The sequence below is a fragment of the Ahaetulla prasina genome, chromosome 5 (assembly GCF_028640845.1).
Source record: "Ahaetulla prasina isolate Xishuangbanna chromosome 5, ASM2864084v1, whole genome shotgun sequence".
In the NCBI taxonomy this organism is placed as follows: domain Eukaryota; kingdom Metazoa; phylum Chordata; class Lepidosauria; order Squamata; family Colubridae; genus Ahaetulla; species Ahaetulla prasina.
Window position 1 is genome coordinate 84,405,108 of NC_080543.1, and position 20,789 is coordinate 84,425,896.

Sequence of the window (20,789 nt, forward strand, 5' to 3'; positions counted from 1 at the left end):
CTCCTGGGCATGAGGGACCTAGCCCTCCAAAAGAAACTAATGGTGAGATGAGAGGTCTCCTTCAAGGATGCCATAGAAGAGACAAAGGCAGCCGAAACATCAGACGCCTCGACCGCAGACACCAAGAGGACCAGCGGAGTGCACCAGAGCTACTGCGAGCCCAAAACTCTGCTTGAAAATTCGGAGGAGGAAGATAAGGGGGTCAATGACGACACCGTTCATTGGATTTATCCAGACCGACAAGGAAGCCACTGAGACGGGGACACCCAACAACCCCACTGCTCAAGCTGCCTGGGATTCCACATGAGATCATTGTGCCGCTTTAAAGAGGCAATCTGCCATCGCTGCCAGTGAAAAGGGCACATTGCCAAGGCATGCCGGGCCACCCAACCCATTCCACCCTCCAGCAGACCACTAACAGCACCCAGAAGGCAGGGATCAGCCAAGCAAGGACTCCCGTGGAACCAACACAGAGAAGATGCCTACCCAGACCCCTGTGAAATTCATCAAACCTGTCATGTCCCACTCCCCCTCCGACGACCGGGTCAAGGAAGTCCGTATCAAACCTGGCAACGAAGCCTCTGCAGCTTGCCAAATTCCTTCGAGGTTTATCAAGGCAGGCAGGAATCCAAGTTGTGACTTCAGCGATAGAGTCCGATATCAGCAAACTAGATGAGACTTTGCTTGACTCAAGGTTGGAATGCCAAAAGCAGGTCCTTTATATAGGCTGTGGGGTGTGGCTCCATGACTCAGCATTTATCCAGGCCTGCCCCTCCCTTCCTTCTGCTGGCGTCGCCTCTCAGATCTCCGGAAGCGAGGATCCTCCCATTTTGAATTGTCTTCTGCTGTTTGGGAAAGGGAGGGGTCAGAAGGAGTAGGCCCGAGCAATTCCAATCCCTGGCTGGCTTCCTCTGACGGCTGAGCCAAAGGAACACACGCTGTATGAGTGAGGTTTATCGGGTTTGTTTGTTCACCCCTGGAATCCTCTCCGGGCATGGGGCCAGGGCCGGGGGCTGGAGGCATGACAGGCCGTTCATCTTCATTATTTTTATTTATTTATTTATTGTTTATATTTATATACCGCCCTATCTCCCAAAGGACTCAGGGCGGTTTACAGGCATTTAAGAAACAAAAAATACAATAAATACAATTCTAAAAACAATTAAAAAACTTATTCAAAAGCCTTAATTAAAAATATAAAAATTAAAACCCAAGATAAAACCCACAAACTAAAATCTAACTCAGTCCTGCGCAGTTAAATAGATATGTTTTAAGCTCGCGGCGGAAGGTCCGAAGGTCCAGCTGACGAAGTCCTGGGGCAGTTCATTCCAGAGGTGGGAGCCCCCACAGAGAACCCTTCCTGGGCGTCGCCAGACGACATTGCCTCGCTGACGGCACCCTGAGGAGTCCCTCTCTGTGAGAGCGCACGGGTCGGTGAGAGGTATTCGGTAGCAGCAGGCGGTCCCGTAGATAACCCGGCCCTATGCCATGGGGCGCTTTAAAGGGGGTCACCATAACCTTGAAGCGCACCGGAAGGCCACAGGCAGCCAGTGCAGTCTGCGCAGGATGGGTGTTATCACGGAGCCACGAGGGCTCCATCTATCACCAGCGCAGCCGCATTCTGGACTAACTGCAGCCTCCGGATGCCCTTCAAGGAGCCCCATGTGAGAGCATTGCAGTAATCCAGGCGAGGCGTCACGAGCGCGTGGGTGACCGTGCATAGGGCATCCCGGTCCAGAAAGGGGCGCAACTGGCGTACCAGGCGAACCTGGTAGAACGCTCTCCTGGAGACGGCCGTCAAATGATCTTCTAGAGACAGCCGTTCATCCAGGAGGACGCCTAAGTTGCGAACCCTCTCCATCGGGGCCACTGACTCGCCACCGATGGTCAGCCGCCGATTTTGCTGGCTGTACCGGGATGCGGGCATCCACAGCCACTCTGTCTTGGCGGGATTGAGCTTGAGCCTGTTTCTCCCCATCCAGACCCGTCGGCCTCCAGACACCGGGACAGCACTTGATAACCGTTGGGGTGGTCCGGTGTGAAAAGTACAGCTGGGTGTCATCCGCATACAGCTGGTACTTCACACGAAACCACTGATGATCTCACCCAGCGGCTTCATGTAGATGTTAAACAGTAGGCGAGAGGATCGACCCTGCGGCACCCCACCAAGTGAGGCGCCTCGGGCCGCCCTCTGCCCCCCTGTCAGCACCGACTGCGACCGGTCGGAGAGATAGGAGGAGAACCACCGATAAACGGTGCCTCCCACTCCCAATCCCTCCAACCGGCGCAGCAGGATACCATGGTCGATGGTATCGAAAGCCGCTGAGAGGTCTAATAGGACCAGGGCAGAGGAACAACCCCTATCCCTGGCCCTCCAGAGATCATCCACCAACGCGACTAAAGCCGTCTCCGTGCTGTAACCGGGCCGGAAACCGGACTGGACGGTCTAGATAGACAGTTTCATCCAGGTGTAAGGAAACTGATATGCCACCATACTCTCTACAACCTTCGCCGCGAGGTTGGAGACCGACGATAATTACCTAAAACAGCCGGGTCCAGGAAGGCTTCTTAAGGAGGGCCTCACCACCGCCTCTTTCAAGGCGGCCGGAAGACGCCTCCACCAAAGAAGCGATCGTAATCGCCTGGAGCCAGCCTCGTGTCACCTCCCGAGTGGCCAGCACCAGCCAGGAGGGCACGGGTCCAGTAAACACGTGGTGGCATTCAGCCTACCCAACAACCTGTCCATGTCCTCGGAGCCACAGGGTCAAACTCATCCCAAACAATATCGCCAAGACCACCTCGAGCATCTCACCCGCGTCACCGCAATCTTGGTCCAGACCATCCCGAAGCTGAACGATTTTATCGTATAGATAACCGTTAAACTCCTCAGCACGTCCCTGCAACGGGTCATCCCGCTCCCCCTGATGTAGGAGGGAGCGAGTCACCCGGAACAGGGCGGCTGGGCGGTTATCTGCCGATGCAATGAGGGAGGAGGCGGAGCTACGCCTCGCTTCCTCAATGCCACTAGGTAAGTCCTAGTATAGGACTTCACTAGTGTCCGATCAGCTTCGAACGGCTAGACCTCCAGGAACTCTCTAGGCGTCTTCTCCGCGCTTCATCCTCTCAGCTCCTCGGAGAACCAAGGAGCCGGTTGGGACCTGCGCCGGGTCAGAGGCCGCAAAGGCACGACACGGTCTAAGGCCCCCGCCGCGGCCCGTTCCCAGGCCGCAACAAGTTCCTCAACCGAGCCGTGAGCCAGACCCTCAGGAAATGGCCCAAGCTCCGTCCGGAACCCATCCGGGTCCATCAGGCGCCTGGGACGGAACCAACGTATCGGCTCCGTCTCCCTGCGGTGGTGAATGGCGGTCAGAAAGTCCAGGCGAAGAAGAGAGTGATCTGACCATGACAAAGGTTCAGTGACTATTTCCTTTAAGTCCAGATCTCTCAACCACTGACCAGAGAGAAAAATCAGGTCCAGAGTGCCACCCCCAATGTGAGTAGGGCCATCAACTACTTGGGTCAGGTCCAAGGCCGTCATGGAAGCCATGAACTCCCGAGCTGCCGTCGATGACGAGCCGGAAGATGGCAAGTTAAAGTCCCCCATGACTAAAAGTCTGGGGGTCTCAACTGCCACCCCAGCAAGCACCTCCAGGAGCTGGGGCAGGGCAGCTGTCACGCAGCAAGGAGCCAGGTACGCAACCAGCAAGCCCATCTGACATCTATGACCCCATCTCACAAAGAGGGATTCACACCCGGCAATCTGAGGTACAGTGGTCTCCCTCAGCTCCAGACTCTCTCTAATCACAACCGCCACCCCACCACCCCTACCCTGGCCCCTCGGCTGATGGAATGCCCGGAAACCCGGCGGGCACATTTGAACAAGGGGCACGCCCCCTTCTGTGCCCAACCAGGTCTCTGTAACGCCCATAAGGTCCGCGGCACCCCCCTGGATAAGATCGTAAATCAGGGGGGCCTTATTGACCACGGACTTGGAGTCTGATAACAGGCCCAGTTGGAGACGGGAGGGGCCCAACTGAGGAGAGGAGGGAGGACGAGTCACAACAAAACCACTGTGAGACACTCCGATGCCTGCGAAAGGGATAAATTCCATGTGACCATCTCCATTAAGGGGAGCCTGTGCTAAATGGAACTGCACACAGGGTCATTCTTTACCATCGCATCATGGGAGACCCTGAGGCATTTAAACCCAAGACTATCCAAAAAGCAGCTAAAGCCGCAAAGAATCAGGCTGAACGATTTCCAAGGCAATCCCATTACTGTGCTGAGCAGAGCTGAGGTCAGAGTCGAATTCAAGGAGTTCCGTGGCCATCTACCCCTAACGGTCGTCTCCAGCAACCAGCCCACACTGCTGGGTGTCAAGTGGTTCAAACCACTGGGGCTAGGCATCACGAGATTGCATCAGGTCTGAGGGACTGAATTGGACCAGCTGCTGACCAAATTTGGGGACGTGTTTGACAGAAGCCTAGGTAAATATATGGGGAAACCCATATCATTTAACCTAGAGCCCCAAATTACCCCCATAAGACTCAAGCCTCGCAGGGTTCCATTTGCTCTGTGGCCCAAGGTAGATGAGCAATTAGACAAACTAATTGCCCAGGGGATCTTGGAGCCAATTGACCACGCCACGTGAGAGACCCCAATAGTCACCCCAATGAAGCCAGATGGGTCAATCAGAGTGTGCGTGGACTATAAGTGCACAATTAATAAGGCCCTCAAACAGCACGCATATCCGGTACCAGTTGTACAGCATCTGCTGCACTCCCTGGGCAAGGGCAAGGTATTCGCCAAATTGGACCTGGCACAAGCCTACTAGCAATTGCCAGTGGATGAGGCCACTGCAGAAGCTCAAACAATTGTGACCCACTGAGGGGTATTCAAATGTAAATGGTTATAATTCAGAGTGAGCGTAGCCCTGGGGCTTTTTCAAAGCATGATGAGATGCTGCTACAAGGCATCCCAGGCATCATTCCCTACTTTGATGACATTCTCATATTGGGACAATCCATGGAACAATTAATGGCCAGATTGAGAGAAAATCGGAGAGGTTCCAGCAGAGAGGCCTCAAGGTGAAAAAAGAAAAATGCAAAATCGGGGTCATCCAAGTAGAATTCCTTGGGTATCTCATCGACGGCTCAGGAATCCACCCTAACAATTTGAAGATAAAAGCCATCAAGGAAGCCCCAACCCCCAAGAATAAAACCGAATTACAAGCCTTTTTGGAACTATTGAACTTTTATGGTATTTTTCTAAAGCAAAAGGCTACCATTGTTGAACCACTCCACCGACTCCTGGGGAAGACAGCAGTGTGGACATGGGGACCAAAAGAAAATGACACCTTCACTGCAGTGAAAGACTTTCTATCATCAGACAGTGTCCTCATGCAATACACTGAAACCCTGCCACTCTTGCTGACCTGTGATGCATCCCCCTTAAGAGTTGGCACCATTCTGAGTCACAGACTCCCAGATGGGTCAGAAGCCCCCATATTATTCAAAGACACTATCTCCGGTGGAACCCGAATTACAGCCAGCTTGATAAAGAAGCCTTAACTGTCGTGGCGGGAATAAAACGTTTCCACAAATACCTCTACGGCCGGAGATTTGAACTCATTACCAACCACAAACCTCTCTTGGGCCTCATTGCAGGAGACCAGCAAACCCCAACTTTCATGTCACCCAGACTGACGAGATGGTCCATATTCTTAATGGGCTACAATTACAAACTAATACACCACCCAGGCAAAATTATCACCAACGCAGACACCCTCAGCCGATGCCGTATGCCAGAATTGGTGCAAGACGCTGCACCCACCACCCACGTCCTGCTGATCGACACAGACGAAACCAGCCCCTTTACATCCACGGAATTGCTGACCACACCAAAAGAGACAAGGTATTATCCAAAGTCTTGAACTGGGTGTTGAGGGGGTGGCCGCCAGGAAAAGCGGGAGAAGAATTCCTAAGTTTTGAGAAAAGGCAACTGGAACTATCTGTTTTGAAGGGGTGCTTGCTATGGGGAGAGAGGGTAGTAGTTCCCCAGAACTTACGAAAGCAAGTACTCGAGACATTACACACCGGGCACCCAGGCATTGTGTGCATGAAAGCATTGCCCCAGAGCTACATTTGGTGGACCAATGTGGACCGGGACATCACAGAATGGGTGGCAATTTATATGCCCTTCCAAGAGATGCAGCCAGGACCACCCCACATGAACCCCAGAGAATGGAAGATACCCAAGGGACCTTGGTCAAGGGTACACATAGATTTTGCTGAACCCAAGGGGGGAAAACATTCTTGATAGTGGTGGATACCTATTCCAAGTGGCTGGAAGTCATCCCCATGTCCACCTGCATGACAGAGGCCACCATAAGAGTTCTGAGAAGACTGTTTGCCACCCACGGGCTACCGGACACCCTAGTGTCAGACAATGGTCCTCAGCTGACTGCAAAGACTATGGAGGCCTTCTTGGGGGGACTAGGGATCAGGCATGTACTGGTGGCACCATTTAAGCCAGCCAGTAATGGACAAGCAGAACGAATGGTTTGGCTGACCAAGGAAGCCCTCACCCGCACAGGACCAGGGAACTGGCAGGAGAAAATCAACCAGTTCCTCCTGGTGCAACACATCACTCCCAGTGCTGTCACCAGTCACAGCCCCACCAAACTACTGATGGAGTGGAAACTGAGGTCTCAACTGGACTGCCTACACCCAAACTATCACCCTGACATGACTGGACAGCACCCCTAAGTTAGTAGAGAATTCGAGGTAGGCGACCTAGTCTTCACCCAAAACTACGCCGGGCCTCCCATCTGGGTAATAGCCACAGTCACCGCCATTACGGGACCCAAATCCTACAAGGTAGAGCTGGATGATGGCTGAGTGTGGAGACGACACATCAACTAGTTTCGGACCTGACTAAGAGAGTCCCAATTAAGAAAAAATGAGAGAGAAAGCCAAGAGAATAACCTTGACGAAGTCAGGTCTCCGCCCTGAGGACCATACAATCACGAGGAAGCTGCCACCAGAGAACCAGCCCTGACTGACATCAACAACAACGACCTACACTACAATCTGAGAAGAGCTCGCAGAGACTTATCTGAGTCCGGCAAGGTCCCTCAGAGTGACTGGGACGAGAGCCCTCTCAACACTGGGCCTGGAACTGCAACGCAAGGGGGTGGAGTTCCAGGCTTTTCCATTGCTGCCGGCTGGAGAACCAACAGGTCCAACCTCTCCCGATGGAAGCTAGGCAACAACTGAATCATGCAGGCCCAGTAGGACAATTAGACGCCCCATCTACTTGCATGATTACGTGAACTGTGTCAGACGCTGATTGGGTAATCCTCTTTCTAGGAGGGGAGGGGTGTTACGTACAGAGGTATGTGAGATATTTTTATGCCCGCCACTGATTGATTGTTTCAGCAGCGGGAAAATTAAAGCACTGTCAGTGGCTGGCTTGCATGCCACTGCTCTATAAAGAGCAAGGCTCGGCAGCTGCCGAGCTGTTCATATTCTGTTTGCTGATCAACAAAGAGCTGAAGGTTAACACCTTCCTTTCTCTCTGAAGAACCACTATATTGCAACAGAATTGCCTGAAACCAGATGAAAACCTCTTAGAATGCATATGGCTCAATATAAAAGAAAAAAAGAATGACATGGCTATAGGTCTGTCCTATAGGCCACCCAATCAAGCATAAAAAATAGATGTCCTTTTTGCTAACCAATTAACAAATATATGTAACAAACACTACAATAGTAATGGGGGCCATCAATTACCCTGACATCAATTGGAAGAGTAATTCTGCACCAAGTGAGAAATCAAATAGGTTCCTAACCAACCTAGCTGACAATTTTGTTGTTCAAAAGGTAGAGGAGGAAACCAGAGTGACAGCCATACTGGACTTAATTCTTACAGAGAAGAAGTTATAGAGGGAGTTGAAACTGCAGGAACCTTGGTTGAGAGTGACCATGTCATACTAGAATTCAACTTAACACAAACACAAGTATAGAATATAATGATAACAGAGTCTTAGATTTTAAAAGAGCTGATTTTAATAAATAGTTCATTTTCAAATTGTCTCCATTAAAAATCAACTTTCCTCCCTGTGGGGCATGGGCCCCATGTTGGGAACGACTGGTCTACTTCTACATGGAGGGAAATAAGCAGTGGGGTACCACAAGTTTCTGTCTTAGTCCAGTACTCTTCAGTATCTTCATAAACAACTTGGATGAGGGAATAGAAAGGGAACTTACCAAATTTGCAGATGATACTAAACTGGCAAGAGTAGCTAACATCCTAAAAGACAGGCTTTAGATTCAAATGGATCTTGACAGACTTGAACACTGGGCCCTATCTAACAAAATGAAATTCAATGTAGAGAAAAGTAAAGTCTTACACTTAGGCAAGAAAAACCAAAAGTACACATACAGACTGAGTGAAACCAAGCTTAATAGCAGTAACTGTGAGAGGGATCTTGGCATCTTAATAACCAACCAGTTAAATATAAACCAGAAGTGTGTAACGGCAGCCAAAAACATCAATGCTATTCTAAGTTGCATTAACAGAGGGATTGAATCAAGATCAAGTGTGGTAATAATACCACTCTATAAACCCTTAATAAGACCACACCTAGAATACTGCATCCAATTTTGGTCACCACACTATAAAAAAGACTCTAGAAAAGTGCAGAGAAGAGCAACCAGGATGATTATGGGACTGGAGATTAAAACCAGGGGTGAAATCCAGCAGGTTCTGATAGGTTCTGATAGGTTCTGGAGAATCGGTAGTAGAAATTTTGAGCAGTTCAGAGAACCAGCAAATACCACCTCTGGCTGGCCCCAGAGTGGAGATTTTGCAATATCCTTCCCCCAGGAATGGAGAGGGAATGGGGATTTTGCAATATCCTTCCCCTGCCATGCCCACCAAGCCACACCATGCCCACCAAGCCACGCCCAGAGAACCTGTAGTAAAAAAATTTGGATTTCACCACTGACTAAAACATATGAAGAACGATTACAGGAACTGGGGATGGCTAGTCTAGTGAAGAGAAGAACCAGGGGAGACATGATAGCAGTGTTCCAATATTTGAGGGGCTGCCACAGAGAGGAAGGGGTCAAGCTATTTTCCAAGTCACCTGAAGGCCAGACAAGGAAAAATGGATGGAAACTGATCAAGGAGAGATTGAACCTAGAAATAAGGAGAAATTTTCAGACAGTGAGAACAATTAACCAATGGAACAGCTTGCCTTCAGAAGTTCTGGGAGCTTCATCACTGGCAGTTTTCAAGAAAAGACTGGACTGTCATTTGTCAGAAATGGTGTAGGGTCTCCTGCTTGGGTGGGAGTTGAACTAGATGACTTACAAGATTCCTTCCAACTCTGTTAATTTGTAATCTGTAATATATGGCAATAGAAAACACTAAATGTGCTCAACTCTTTCAATATAGAAGTTTCTCTGGTTTTGAATAAAAGACCATTCTCTAAAAAGGATATATGTGTTTCTTTCACTTCTGTCTTTAAAATAATTCAGAATAGTGCATATAGAACATATGATGATAATCTCCTGTCTTGGTAGTTTACAAATTTAGACTTGTCTAGTCTCCTAAGAATAAATGGAGCACACTTCCTGTCTCTGGTCCTAAAGAGCTGATTGCAAGTTCCCTGACCTTTTGAAATGACAATTCATGTGGCGCTTTATAGCTGCTTTATTTTACGAGTGAGCAATTTGGAAGGAAAGGCACTTATCTTCTGATAAGATGCTGCAAAATTGTAACAGAAGATCATTCCAGATATTACAACATTTGATGATTTGGCTACATGTGTTTCAATTTGGCTCATTTTATTCTACAGCAAAGGAAGTCTTTGTTTTAAAAAAGTAGCTATTAAAGCCTTGATCTTGGTAACTATGATTTTTTTCTATTCTTATTAAATTTGTTTTAGAATAATTACCTGCAGTAGCTATATGTTACATAGGCTTCAGCCATAGCTTTGGTTTGTTCTATAGCACTTATGTCTGCTACTTACTGCTTTCATAAATAACATGAGATCTTAGTAGTAATTTAATGTAACTTGATAAAAGTCAAGCTCAGTGTTGATGTCTTTATAATCCATGATTACTGAAGCAGTTTTTATTGCTTTCTTCCATTAATCTGTGAGGTTCTGATATTGTTGACCTTCAATTCCCAATGTTCCTTTAGGAAGTATAATTTACTATGAGATGTGCTATATGTTGTGGTTCCATAACATCTGGAAGACCAGTTTGTTTACACAATGTGCTTGTAATTTGATTTGAAAAAATACCAAGCAACCCTTCTTTAGCATTTAGGTATTGCTTTGTTATAGCTTTTGAAAGAGTCAGTTTGGTCTAGTGGATAAGACATCAAGCTAGAAAGCAGAAGACCATGAGTTCATGCCCCTCTTAGCCATGAAAGCCAACTCGGTGACTCTAGGGTAGTCGTGCGCTCTCAGCCCAACCGGGCTCACAGGGCTGTTGTTGTGGGAAAAATTAGAGAAGAGTACTAGTTCACCATCTTGAGTTATTTGTAAAAATAATAAAGGCAGGATAGAAGTAATAAAATAAAATAACAGCCAAATATTTACTTATTTTAATGTTTTAGTAATCTACCTAATCAGAAACTAGAATGTAGAGGGACACAGAATTCCAAAAAGTAGGGATGATGCTAGGACAAAAGCTAAATTTTATTTTATGTTTAAATTAATTTTAATTTACATTTAGTATAGTTGTTCTGTCATTCCATATTTATGAATTTTCTTTTTCTGTTACATCCAAAATTATAACATAGTAACTGTTTTTGGAAGTCTTGTCAGTGCTTTTCCCATGGCTGATCTGCCCCTGGGGAATCAAACTGAGAATAAGACAAGCTTTAAGCTAGCTATTCTCCATCATGTTTCATCCTTTTTGAGTAGAATACATGCCAGATGTTAAAAATGTTTTCACCATTGCAAAATCTGGAATTGCTATTTACTTTGAGTCTACTAATATCAAAACATTTAAACTGTATTACTTATATCATCTGGAAGTATAATGCTGCAGAAGAAATAAAATGCTTGAGATTTTAGCAACGATCACTTACATCATTACTATAGTCTATCTTTGAAAATGTAAGTAAAATGTGGAGATCCCTTTTACATTTGTTCACCATAACAAAACATGTATAGAGCACAATATGACTTATCTTGACAACATTGATGCATGGGCTAAAGACATAAAAATTTTATGACATTTGAGTGCTTTACTCTCTCCACACTCCACCCCACATATGGTAAAATGCATACACTTGTAAACATAATGAAGCTAACATTTATTGAAATGGCACCACTTTTCACATTCAAATTATATACAACATACTTTTGCATTCAGATGGGGGCAAGGTAGCGAGACAAACCCCAGTAAACTTAATTCTCTTTACACCTTTTAAAAAACATCATGAATTAATACTGCCTGAAAAATCAGTGGGAATACCAAGTTGATAAAGTTCTTGAAAATGAACAGGTCAAGATCCTATGGAACGTTTGGATCCAAACAGACAGCCATATGGCCCACAACTTGCCTGATATCACTATTGTGGAAAAGAAAAAAAAGTCTGGTTCACTGATATTACAATACCGATAATGCACAAATTGAAGAGAAACAACTAGAAAAAATCAATGGTTGTACCAATAGTAATAGGAGTCCTTGGAGCAATACCCACAATATTTGTCTAGATACATGGGAATTTTGAATTTATTAGACCTGACTATTTTAACTTTGCAGAAAACCACCCTACTCGGAACTTCCTATATACTGAGACATTACCTTAACAGCTCTTAGGTATGTGGTTAGGACGAACTGTTTTTATCAGTCCCAGACTGTGAATCAAATTGAAGACATCATCATCATCATCAAACCAAAGCTCTTTATGGACAGCACTTGAAAAACATTGAAGGAAAATATGATAACAACTTGACATGGGCATGGTTTAAGAGAGGAACCATCAAGAAAGAAACAGAAGGTTTAATACTTGCTGCTCAAGAACAAGCACTACAAACTAATGCCATGAAAGCAAAGATAAAAAAATCCACTGACAATCCAAACTGCCGACTTTACAACAACAAAGTCGAAACTGTTTCACATTTAATATGTGAATGCAGCAAAATCACAAAAACTGATTACAAAGCTAGACACAACCAAGTTGCTAAATTAATCCACTGGTCATTATGTAAAAAATACGACTTACCTGTATCCAAAAAGTCATGGGAACATAAAGTGGAAAAAGTTATAGAAAATGAGAAGGTGAAGATCTTGTGGGACTTTTGAATACAGACGGATCATCATTTGGAACACAACACGCCAGATATCACAGTTGTCAAAAACTGAAACGTACAATTTATTGACATCGCTGTACCAGGAGACGCCAGAGTCGAAGAAAAAGAACTGGAAAAAACCACAAAATATCACAACCTGGCCATCAAAACTACACAATTATGGATGAAACATGTAACAGTGATACCCATTCTCATTGGGGAACTTGGTACTATGTCCAAGAACTTTATAAGATACATCAACAAATTGCAGCTTTCTGCAATAACACCAGCAGAACTGCAAAAGACTGCGCTATTTGGAACATCGTACATCTTAAGAAGGTACTTGGTTGATACCTACGATGCTGGCAGCAACCCGTATCAACCATTAGCACCAATCAATGGTATTCGTGATGCATTTTTGAATGTTTATTATAATAATAATAATAATAATAATAATAATAATAATAATAATAATAATAATAATAATGCTCTTCCACTTAATTACATGACTCTAAACATGTTTCATCATGTTTCTTTTGAAGAAATAATGCCTTTTCTTTAGTAAATTGGCTTACTTTTCTTTAATACAGAAAGCAAAGAACCGTGAATGTATGTTCTTAAGCTTGAATTTGGACAAATGGAGATTCTAATATTTTATCAATAGAAACTGAGAGACTCTGTAAAAATCTAAGATACCAGTCCAAGGGAGAAGAACAATCTTATGCTGTACACATTTATCTGTTAACTGAATGCAAGTGCATGGCATTGTTCTGCCTTGGCCTTTGGAGTTCTTCAGTTTGTCCTGAAGCTCTACCTGACCTTCCACTTTAAAAAAGAGAATTTAAATATCAATGATGTACTAGAAGTGGGGAAGGTAAGAAGAAAGGTTCAGAAAGGAGTAAAAATCTGGGTTTGCACTGAATCCTGCTTGTTTTTTGTCCATCACAGAAAACCCAGTGAGAGACAGGCTCATTCCAGTAATAAATAAAAGTTCAAAGCTTCATATATAAAAAATAGCTTCTCTAAAATTATTTTCTTTCATTAAGCCCCCTACCTTTGTTTGGCTTTAGAGCAGTATTTCCCAACCTTGGCCCCTTGAAGTTGTATGGACTTCAGCCTCCAGAATTCCCCAGCCAGTCATGCTGGCTGGGGAATTCTGCAAGTTGAGGTCCACACATCTTCAAAAGGCCAAAATTGGGAAACACTATGCTAGCCCACCCTTTATCTAACAGGTGTCCTCCAAATATTTTTTGATTCCAAATCTCAGAATTCCTGGCTTGTGTGGGAATGGCAGATGTTGCAGTCCCTTCACATCTGCAAAGCATCAGACTAGAAAATGTGATCCACACCATGTGAATGAAAATGGACCAGCATCTTATAATATGAAAATAAAAACAAAATGCAGGTATGGACATCCCTTTAAGTCTGCATTATTATTTTTCTTGCGCACTGCCTAATTCATGATCATTTCTTTATGTACATACCGGTATGTACATTTGTTGCTGACTACATACAAAAAGGCAGCAATAGTTAGTAAGCTCTTGCAGTGAGTATAAATTTCATGCATACTGTGCATTTTCTTCATGGCAGTTGTGGTTGCCATTAATAAAACTGAAGGTGATCATGGACTGCTGGTTGGTGCTCTTGAAAGATGTCATCCGGGTGGTGCTTCTGCCTGTACTCCGGGATCGAATGAGAAGACGGGTTTTATAACAAGATAACTGATGATTAAAATGTTTCCGAAAACTTTTGCTGAGCAAGTACAAGGCAAAAGGGTTTATGCAAGAGTTAATAAATGCCAATATTCGAGCACAAAGTGAAGTGATAAAATGCAGGACAGATGTATCCACTTCTAAATAATGGTATGACCGATATAAGTAGATGATATGGTTAGGGAGCCAACAGAATGCAAAGATACAGACAAAAACTAGCACTGTCTTGGCAAGGCGTTTCCGAGATTCCATCTGAAAAGAAAAAAGAGATATTAGCTCAACAATACCAAAGATAAGATGAAACCCTATGTTTAGTTTTAGTAATCTAGACAGTAACATATGGATGCTCACACTGACTTCCAGTTCTCTTGGGTCATTCATTTATTTATTTTCTTAAAGAATCGCTTTTCTTTTGAAATTGGTCGTTCCAAATATCACTCATGCTCTGCATCCCTGGTTACAGCCATTTGAAGTCCCATCCAAGTACTGATGTTCTATAGGAATATGACTTTCATCTCCTTTGTATTTTAGGACCAGATTGTAGTGTAATTATGTAGGCAGAGGCCTACATAATCTGACCCAGGCAACTTTTTGAAATTAATGCTCCATGTTTATGTTTGCTACTTGATACTCAGCATGAGAAGCAGCCATGTTTTCTGCGTTAAATCTCATATGTTACAAGACCAGATTTTGACCCTCATATCAGTCACTTATTGGCTGCTATTATACAGTATACAAGCTTTACTGCAAGGGGCAGGGCAACTATAGTTCAGCATGTTTAGTGATGGCAGTCTTTGTCTTAATCTGATACAAACTAGGCATTACACCAAATCATAATATGATTTAGTATTTTTTCCACCTATATTTAGAGGTTCTTGTGTGGTGGCAGCTTACCTAGTCAGTATGCTCCAGCTTCTGCCAACCCAGCAGTTCGAAAGCATGTAAAAATGCAAGTAGAAAAATAGGGACCACCTTGGTGGGAAGGTAACAGCATTCTGTTTGCCTTCGGCATTTAGTCATGCCGACCACATGACCACAGAATTGTCATCAGACAGTGCTGGCTCTTTGGCTTAGAAATGGAGATGAGCACCGCCCCCTAGAGTCGGGACCTACTAGCACCTATATACAAGGGGAACCTTTACCTTTATCTTTATCTTTACCTTTACCTTTATGTATGTATATGTCCTTGTAAACCAAACATGACATACCTGCTTTCTAACCTGAATAGTTCCTTCCATTGGTAGATTGTAAGCACTCTGAATCAGATTTTTTGCAATGAAATAATAATATACTGAAATAACAGACAGGGGGATTATGTAAAAGATGAGAAAGGAAGCCATGGATTGAATTTTCGGATGCAGTTCATTGGTAAGTGGGTAAGGTGTGCAACTAATAAATGTTTTATTAGTGCCCTTGTCATAGAAACGACGCAAGTCTGAAAACACAACCTCTGGAATGGCAAGCAGCATGGAGAAAATCCAAATTGTAGCAGCTTTCAAACAAATCTTCAGCAGGGCATGTGAAGCTTGGATGTCCATTGGTCTCACTATGGCTTTATACCTAAAAACAAGAGAAAGAGTTCTGTTACTGACCAAATCGGAATCATATTGAGTAGTGCCTTTTTTGTAAAATGTGTACAACTTAAGGGGGTGGGGAGGGGAGATGGTTTCTTAAATACTAAAGCAAGATTGCACCTTCTGCTGCATTTCTCCATCCTGGGCACTGAATCTACAGTATATTGAATTACAGTATTTCTTTTGCTGAACACAAATGAATAGTTGTTCATTTACAAAGACACTAAATCTCCTATGGAAACTCTGCAGAAACTAAACTAGAGATGATGATGGGATTCAACAATTAAATAAAAATCACAGGAAACTCTTGAGCTGCAAGTATAAACAGGGAGAGTTAATCCTTTTTTTCCCCATGATCAATCTTTATTGAAAGGAAAGCAACTACCTTGTCAGTGGCACATTTTTTTCCATCTGCATATAATAGTTTAGAAGGTGCCTATTTCCAAACCACAGAAATAAATGTTTATTCTTGTCTTTGATTTCCCATCCCTGCTATTACATATTGCTAAGTGTGCATATTTATTCTATATATTCTATTAATTTTGGACCTGCGTTTAACATCAACATATACCAGCTAATGCTTACCTTTTTGTTTCTCACCCAGATTCCTTCCATGTTTCTTTGAATTACAGTACCACAAATTGCATAGTAATTGTTGTTTCCTCAATGATGTAAAATTATTTAATTTTGCTAATTAGATAAGAAAAAGGGAAGCTTTCTTAGGGAATTGGTTCCAGTTATGACACTAGTTAATCAAAACTTCACCTGGACATTTTGTGAAAAAGGTAAGCTTCGTTGACAAATGAAGCAATTTGTTCTTTTCAACAAAATTTTCCAGTATTTATCTATCAATTCAGATTGATGCAAAAAGATTTGTTTTAGGAAATACAAGGAATTTCAGATAAATTGTCATGGTTGAATTGCACTTATGTCATTATGACATAGCCAAAGGTTGGATGTAATATTCTCTAGCAAACTGCGGTTTCCTGGTCTTCCACACTTAGTTAAATTCCAGTGGAAGACCTGGGCTTTTTAATATTTCAACACTACTGCCAAAAGGGAGATCCACTATCCAAGTTTTCCGCTCACAAATTTAGTACAGAAAAAGATTTTTCTCTTCAGAATTAATTTTTGAATTAATTAAATAATAAGAACTACAGATGACAGCCTGAGACCAAACAGAAAGAAGTCTATTTGTCAATTTTGCTCTTAATGTTACTGTCATTCTTTAGGTAGAACCGTGTATCTAATGGTTATGATAACTACTTTCATCATTTGAGGCTGGAATCTATTCTCTTTCTTGATAAAACACTACATGGCTATTATGCTCACAGTTGTTAATCAATGGCATACAGTGCTTCAAAATGTAGTTTTCAAGCAATGTGACCACAAACACCTGGTGCTGTTAAATCAGTTCACTAGGCAAATAGTATGTTATGTTATCAATGGGTAGATTGAAAATGGTGAAAGAAAAGCAGCTAGTTGAACTCCTCGTGAACTCTCACCTAACAAGATAAGCTATGTTAGTATTAATTCAGGGGTGGAAACTATGGTCCCCTTTATGACCTGTGGACTTCAATTCCAGCCATGCTGGTTCAGGAATTCTGGAAGTTGAAGCCCACAGGTCATAAAGGGTCCATATTCTCCCTTCCCTTCCCTATATGAACATTCCAGATTGCTTCAGAAAAGATCAAACTTTTTTCCAAAAATGAAATAGAAATGTCAGCTGTGGCAAAATTTTCTTTTTTCTTTTTTTATTGAAGTTTTCAATAAAATATTGAAACAATATTGAAGTTTTACAAAAAAAAAATTTCCCTTTCCTCACACCCCCCTCCCTCCTCCCCCTCCCTTCACAAACCCCTCTCCCCCCCCCCCCCGAATTCCCGGAACAAACACAAAGTATAGTTAAAAATAAAACAAACATATGCTAAAAATTTTTCCCTCCCAACTCAATTATACTCCTACAATTCTCATCAGTTCCTAACTTCCCCCAAAACAATCAGAAATAATACATCCTAATCATTCAAAGGCAGTCTGATAACTCTTAGTCTGATATCTACTTTGAATATAGTCAATCCATTTTTTCCATTCCTTTAAGTATCTTTCTTGCGTATTGTCTTTCAAAAAGGCTGAGATTTTCGCCATCTCAGCCAAATTGGCAACTTTCAATATCCATTCTTCTATTGTAGGTACTTATTTTTTCTTCCAATACTGTCCTATCAGTAATCTTGCTGCTGTTATTAAATTTAAAATCAGTTTAGTCTCAATTACTGTACAGTCCATAATAATTCCCAGCAGAAAAAATTGCGGCAGGAACTTTATCTTCTTTTTCAGAACATTTTGTAAAATCCATCAAATTTTTATCCAAAAGGCCTTAATATCCTTACAAGTCCACCAAATATGAAAATATGTAGTGTCATCACAATTACATCTCCAACATTTTGCTTGCATATCTGGATACATACACGATAATTTCTTAGGATCTAAATGCCATCTAAAAAACATTTTATAAAATTTTTCCCTTAAATTCTGTGCCTGCGTGAATTTAACATGTCTAACCCAAATTTTTTAATATTTGCTCCTGAAAATTTTATGTCCACTTTATCATACAGTCCTTTACCAAGTCCCTTTCAGAATCTATTTCAAGTAACACATTATACAATCTCTTTATATGCTCCTGAGACTGATTTCTAATTTGCTTTACCAAATTTTCCTCATTCTGCACTATACCAATTTTCTGATTTTCCTTCCATCTAGCATGTAGTTGCTCATATTGAAACCAAGTATAATTTTTCCCTTCTTCTTTTAATATGTGCAGAGACATCTAAATTAGTCTTAGGAGCTCAAGCTTTGCAACTAGTTGTAATCCTACCCCATCTACTAGTTTGATTTCTTCTGATTAGTAGCATCTTTTCAGGTTTTCAGGCAATTTTTTATTCAGGGATTGAATAAGCACCAGCTATACTACTGATCCGTAGTCTGTTTACACCAGTCCCATAAGCCAGTTGCACACCTGGTATTTGTGTTGGGATGGAGTTTGCACTACAGAAGATGCACAGGAAGTAGAGATTCTTGGACTTTGTGTATAATCTTTATTAAAACTTTATCTAAGAGATAATCCCAGATTATTTACTTCTACCTTCCTTCTAGGAAGGAATATGTCTTGACTCTTCTTCTGGTAGGATGGACTTAGTTAGGTATTAGGCTTTGTCTGAAATATATTTCTTAGAAATAAATAAACCTCTCTGTTATAAAGCTTGATTCATTATACAATGCTGAGATCAGATTTCTGCTTTCAGAGGTGCTCATGTGTGCACACAGAATGCTTCAACCTCTAGTACTATTTTAGCTCTTTTTCTCTTTTCCCCCCTTGACACAATATGTAGACATTGTCAACACTACATGGATTTTATTTATTTGAAAGCAAGAAAATTAGGTTTTTTTATTTTTGATTTATGAATCTCACATGATCCATAAATTTTACAGTACTTCTAAGAATAATAAGATATGAGTCAAACAGATAAATATGAGACACAGCCCAGTATTTGGCATTGCATTTTCACTTCTCTGGGGCTAGTGGGAGGAGCTGCTGGCTGTGAGCAGGGAGTGAGGTGAGCACAAAGGAAAAGCGGCCTGCGTGCCTAACAGCGTGCGAATCATATAACTATAAACCAGAAATTGAACTATATATTCAGGGTTACTTCACTTGAGATTGTGATTTTATTCTATTTCAGAATGACTGGCTTAGTTCAGTGTAATATTTGTCTTTCGCAGTACTCTTTTCAAATTTGGGTACTGTCCTCTTTGTAAACAAATTAGTAGTCTACATGGACAAATTAACTATTTAGAATCTCAAATCTGCTCTCCAAGCAGAAATTTGGTGCCCAATTCAGCCATTCCACTCTATTGAGCTGCCGTGCCATCAGCCCCCTCTACCACAAAGATCCTGCAGAAGGGCAGTATGGACAACCATGGGATCTGGCAGGCTGAGAGCTGTGAACCATAAACACAAAGCTTTTGCAGTGTCCCAGTATAACAGATATAGTGCCCTTGCTGACCTTAATAGGGACACTAAAGTGACAGGTCAAGGTAGTTGTGATACTGATAACTCAAACAAGCAGGGATCATGGTCCGAGATGAAGAACTTACTTTGGAAAGGGGAAATGTGAATCAGGTATTACATATCAGTCACACAAGAAGAGCACAGTATCCAAAAAGAGAAGCCACCTTCTGATTGGTGATTCAATTGTAAGGGATGTAAATTTGGGGAAGGATATGGAGGTTTTGAAAGAGCCCAGGTGTCTGCCAGATGCTACTGCCAGCAGAGACAAGAGGCGTATTCTTAAATAGTCAAGAATGCCAGTAAAGATTGTGATGTTAATGCTATTATACATCTTGGCACAAATGATCTGTCCCAAAAGGATGTATGTTCTGTGCAGAATGATTTCCAGAGCTTGGGGTATGAACTTAGTAGTATAGGTTGTAAGCTTATCTTTTCAGAGGTTTTACAAGTATATAAGGAGCAAAAAGGTACAGGCCAGCGTGTAGTGGAGTTTAATGTGTGGCTAAAGGAGTGGTGTAAAAGGGAAGGCTTTGGTTTTATTAGTCATGATGTCTGCAACTTGTCCAATGAAAAACTATACAAAAGAGATGGATTGCATCCATCAAAGAAAGGGTCTGAGTTACTTAGCAATACATTCCTACCAATACATTCCTACCTGGTGCAACCAAAACAATCTGGAACTGAACACACTCAAAACCGTAGAAATGGTGGTAGACTTTAGGAAAAACCCTTCCATACTTCCACCTCTCACAATACTTGACAACACAGTATCAACAGTAGAAACCTTCAAATTTCTGGGTTCTATCATATCGCAAGATCTCAAATGGACAGCTAACATCAAAAACATCATTAAAAAAGGACAACAAAGAATGTTCTTTCTGCGCCAACTCAGTAAGCTCAAACTGCCCAAGGAGCTGCTGATCCAATTCTACAGAGGAATTATTGAGTCTGTCATTTGCACCTCTATAACAGTCTGGTTCGGTTCTGCAACCCAACAAGAAAAACACAGACTTCAGAGGATAATTAGAACTGCAGAAAAAATAATTGCTACCAACCTGCCTTCCATTGAGGACCTGTATACTGCACGAATCAAGAAGAGGGCCGTGAAAATATTTGCAGAT

At 42.7% G+C, this 20,789-nt stretch overlaps 1 protein-coding gene across 1 annotated transcript in view; it reads right to left on the reverse strand.

Annotated features, from left to right (window-relative positions):
- The window catches only part of GRPR (gastrin releasing peptide receptor), a 135,079-nt gene that overhangs the window by 67,803 nt on the left and 46,487 nt on the right, over window positions 1-20,789 (reverse strand). The window contains exons 2-3 of the mRNA XM_058186014.1: window positions 15,240-15,591; window positions 13,889-14,283 (exon numbers count right to left, since the gene is read on the reverse strand). Of these exons, the coding sequence (XP_058041997.1) occupies window positions 13,889-14,283; window positions 15,240-15,591 (747 nt within the window). The remainder of the gene's footprint in view (window positions 1-13,888; window positions 14,284-15,239; window positions 15,592-20,789) is intronic.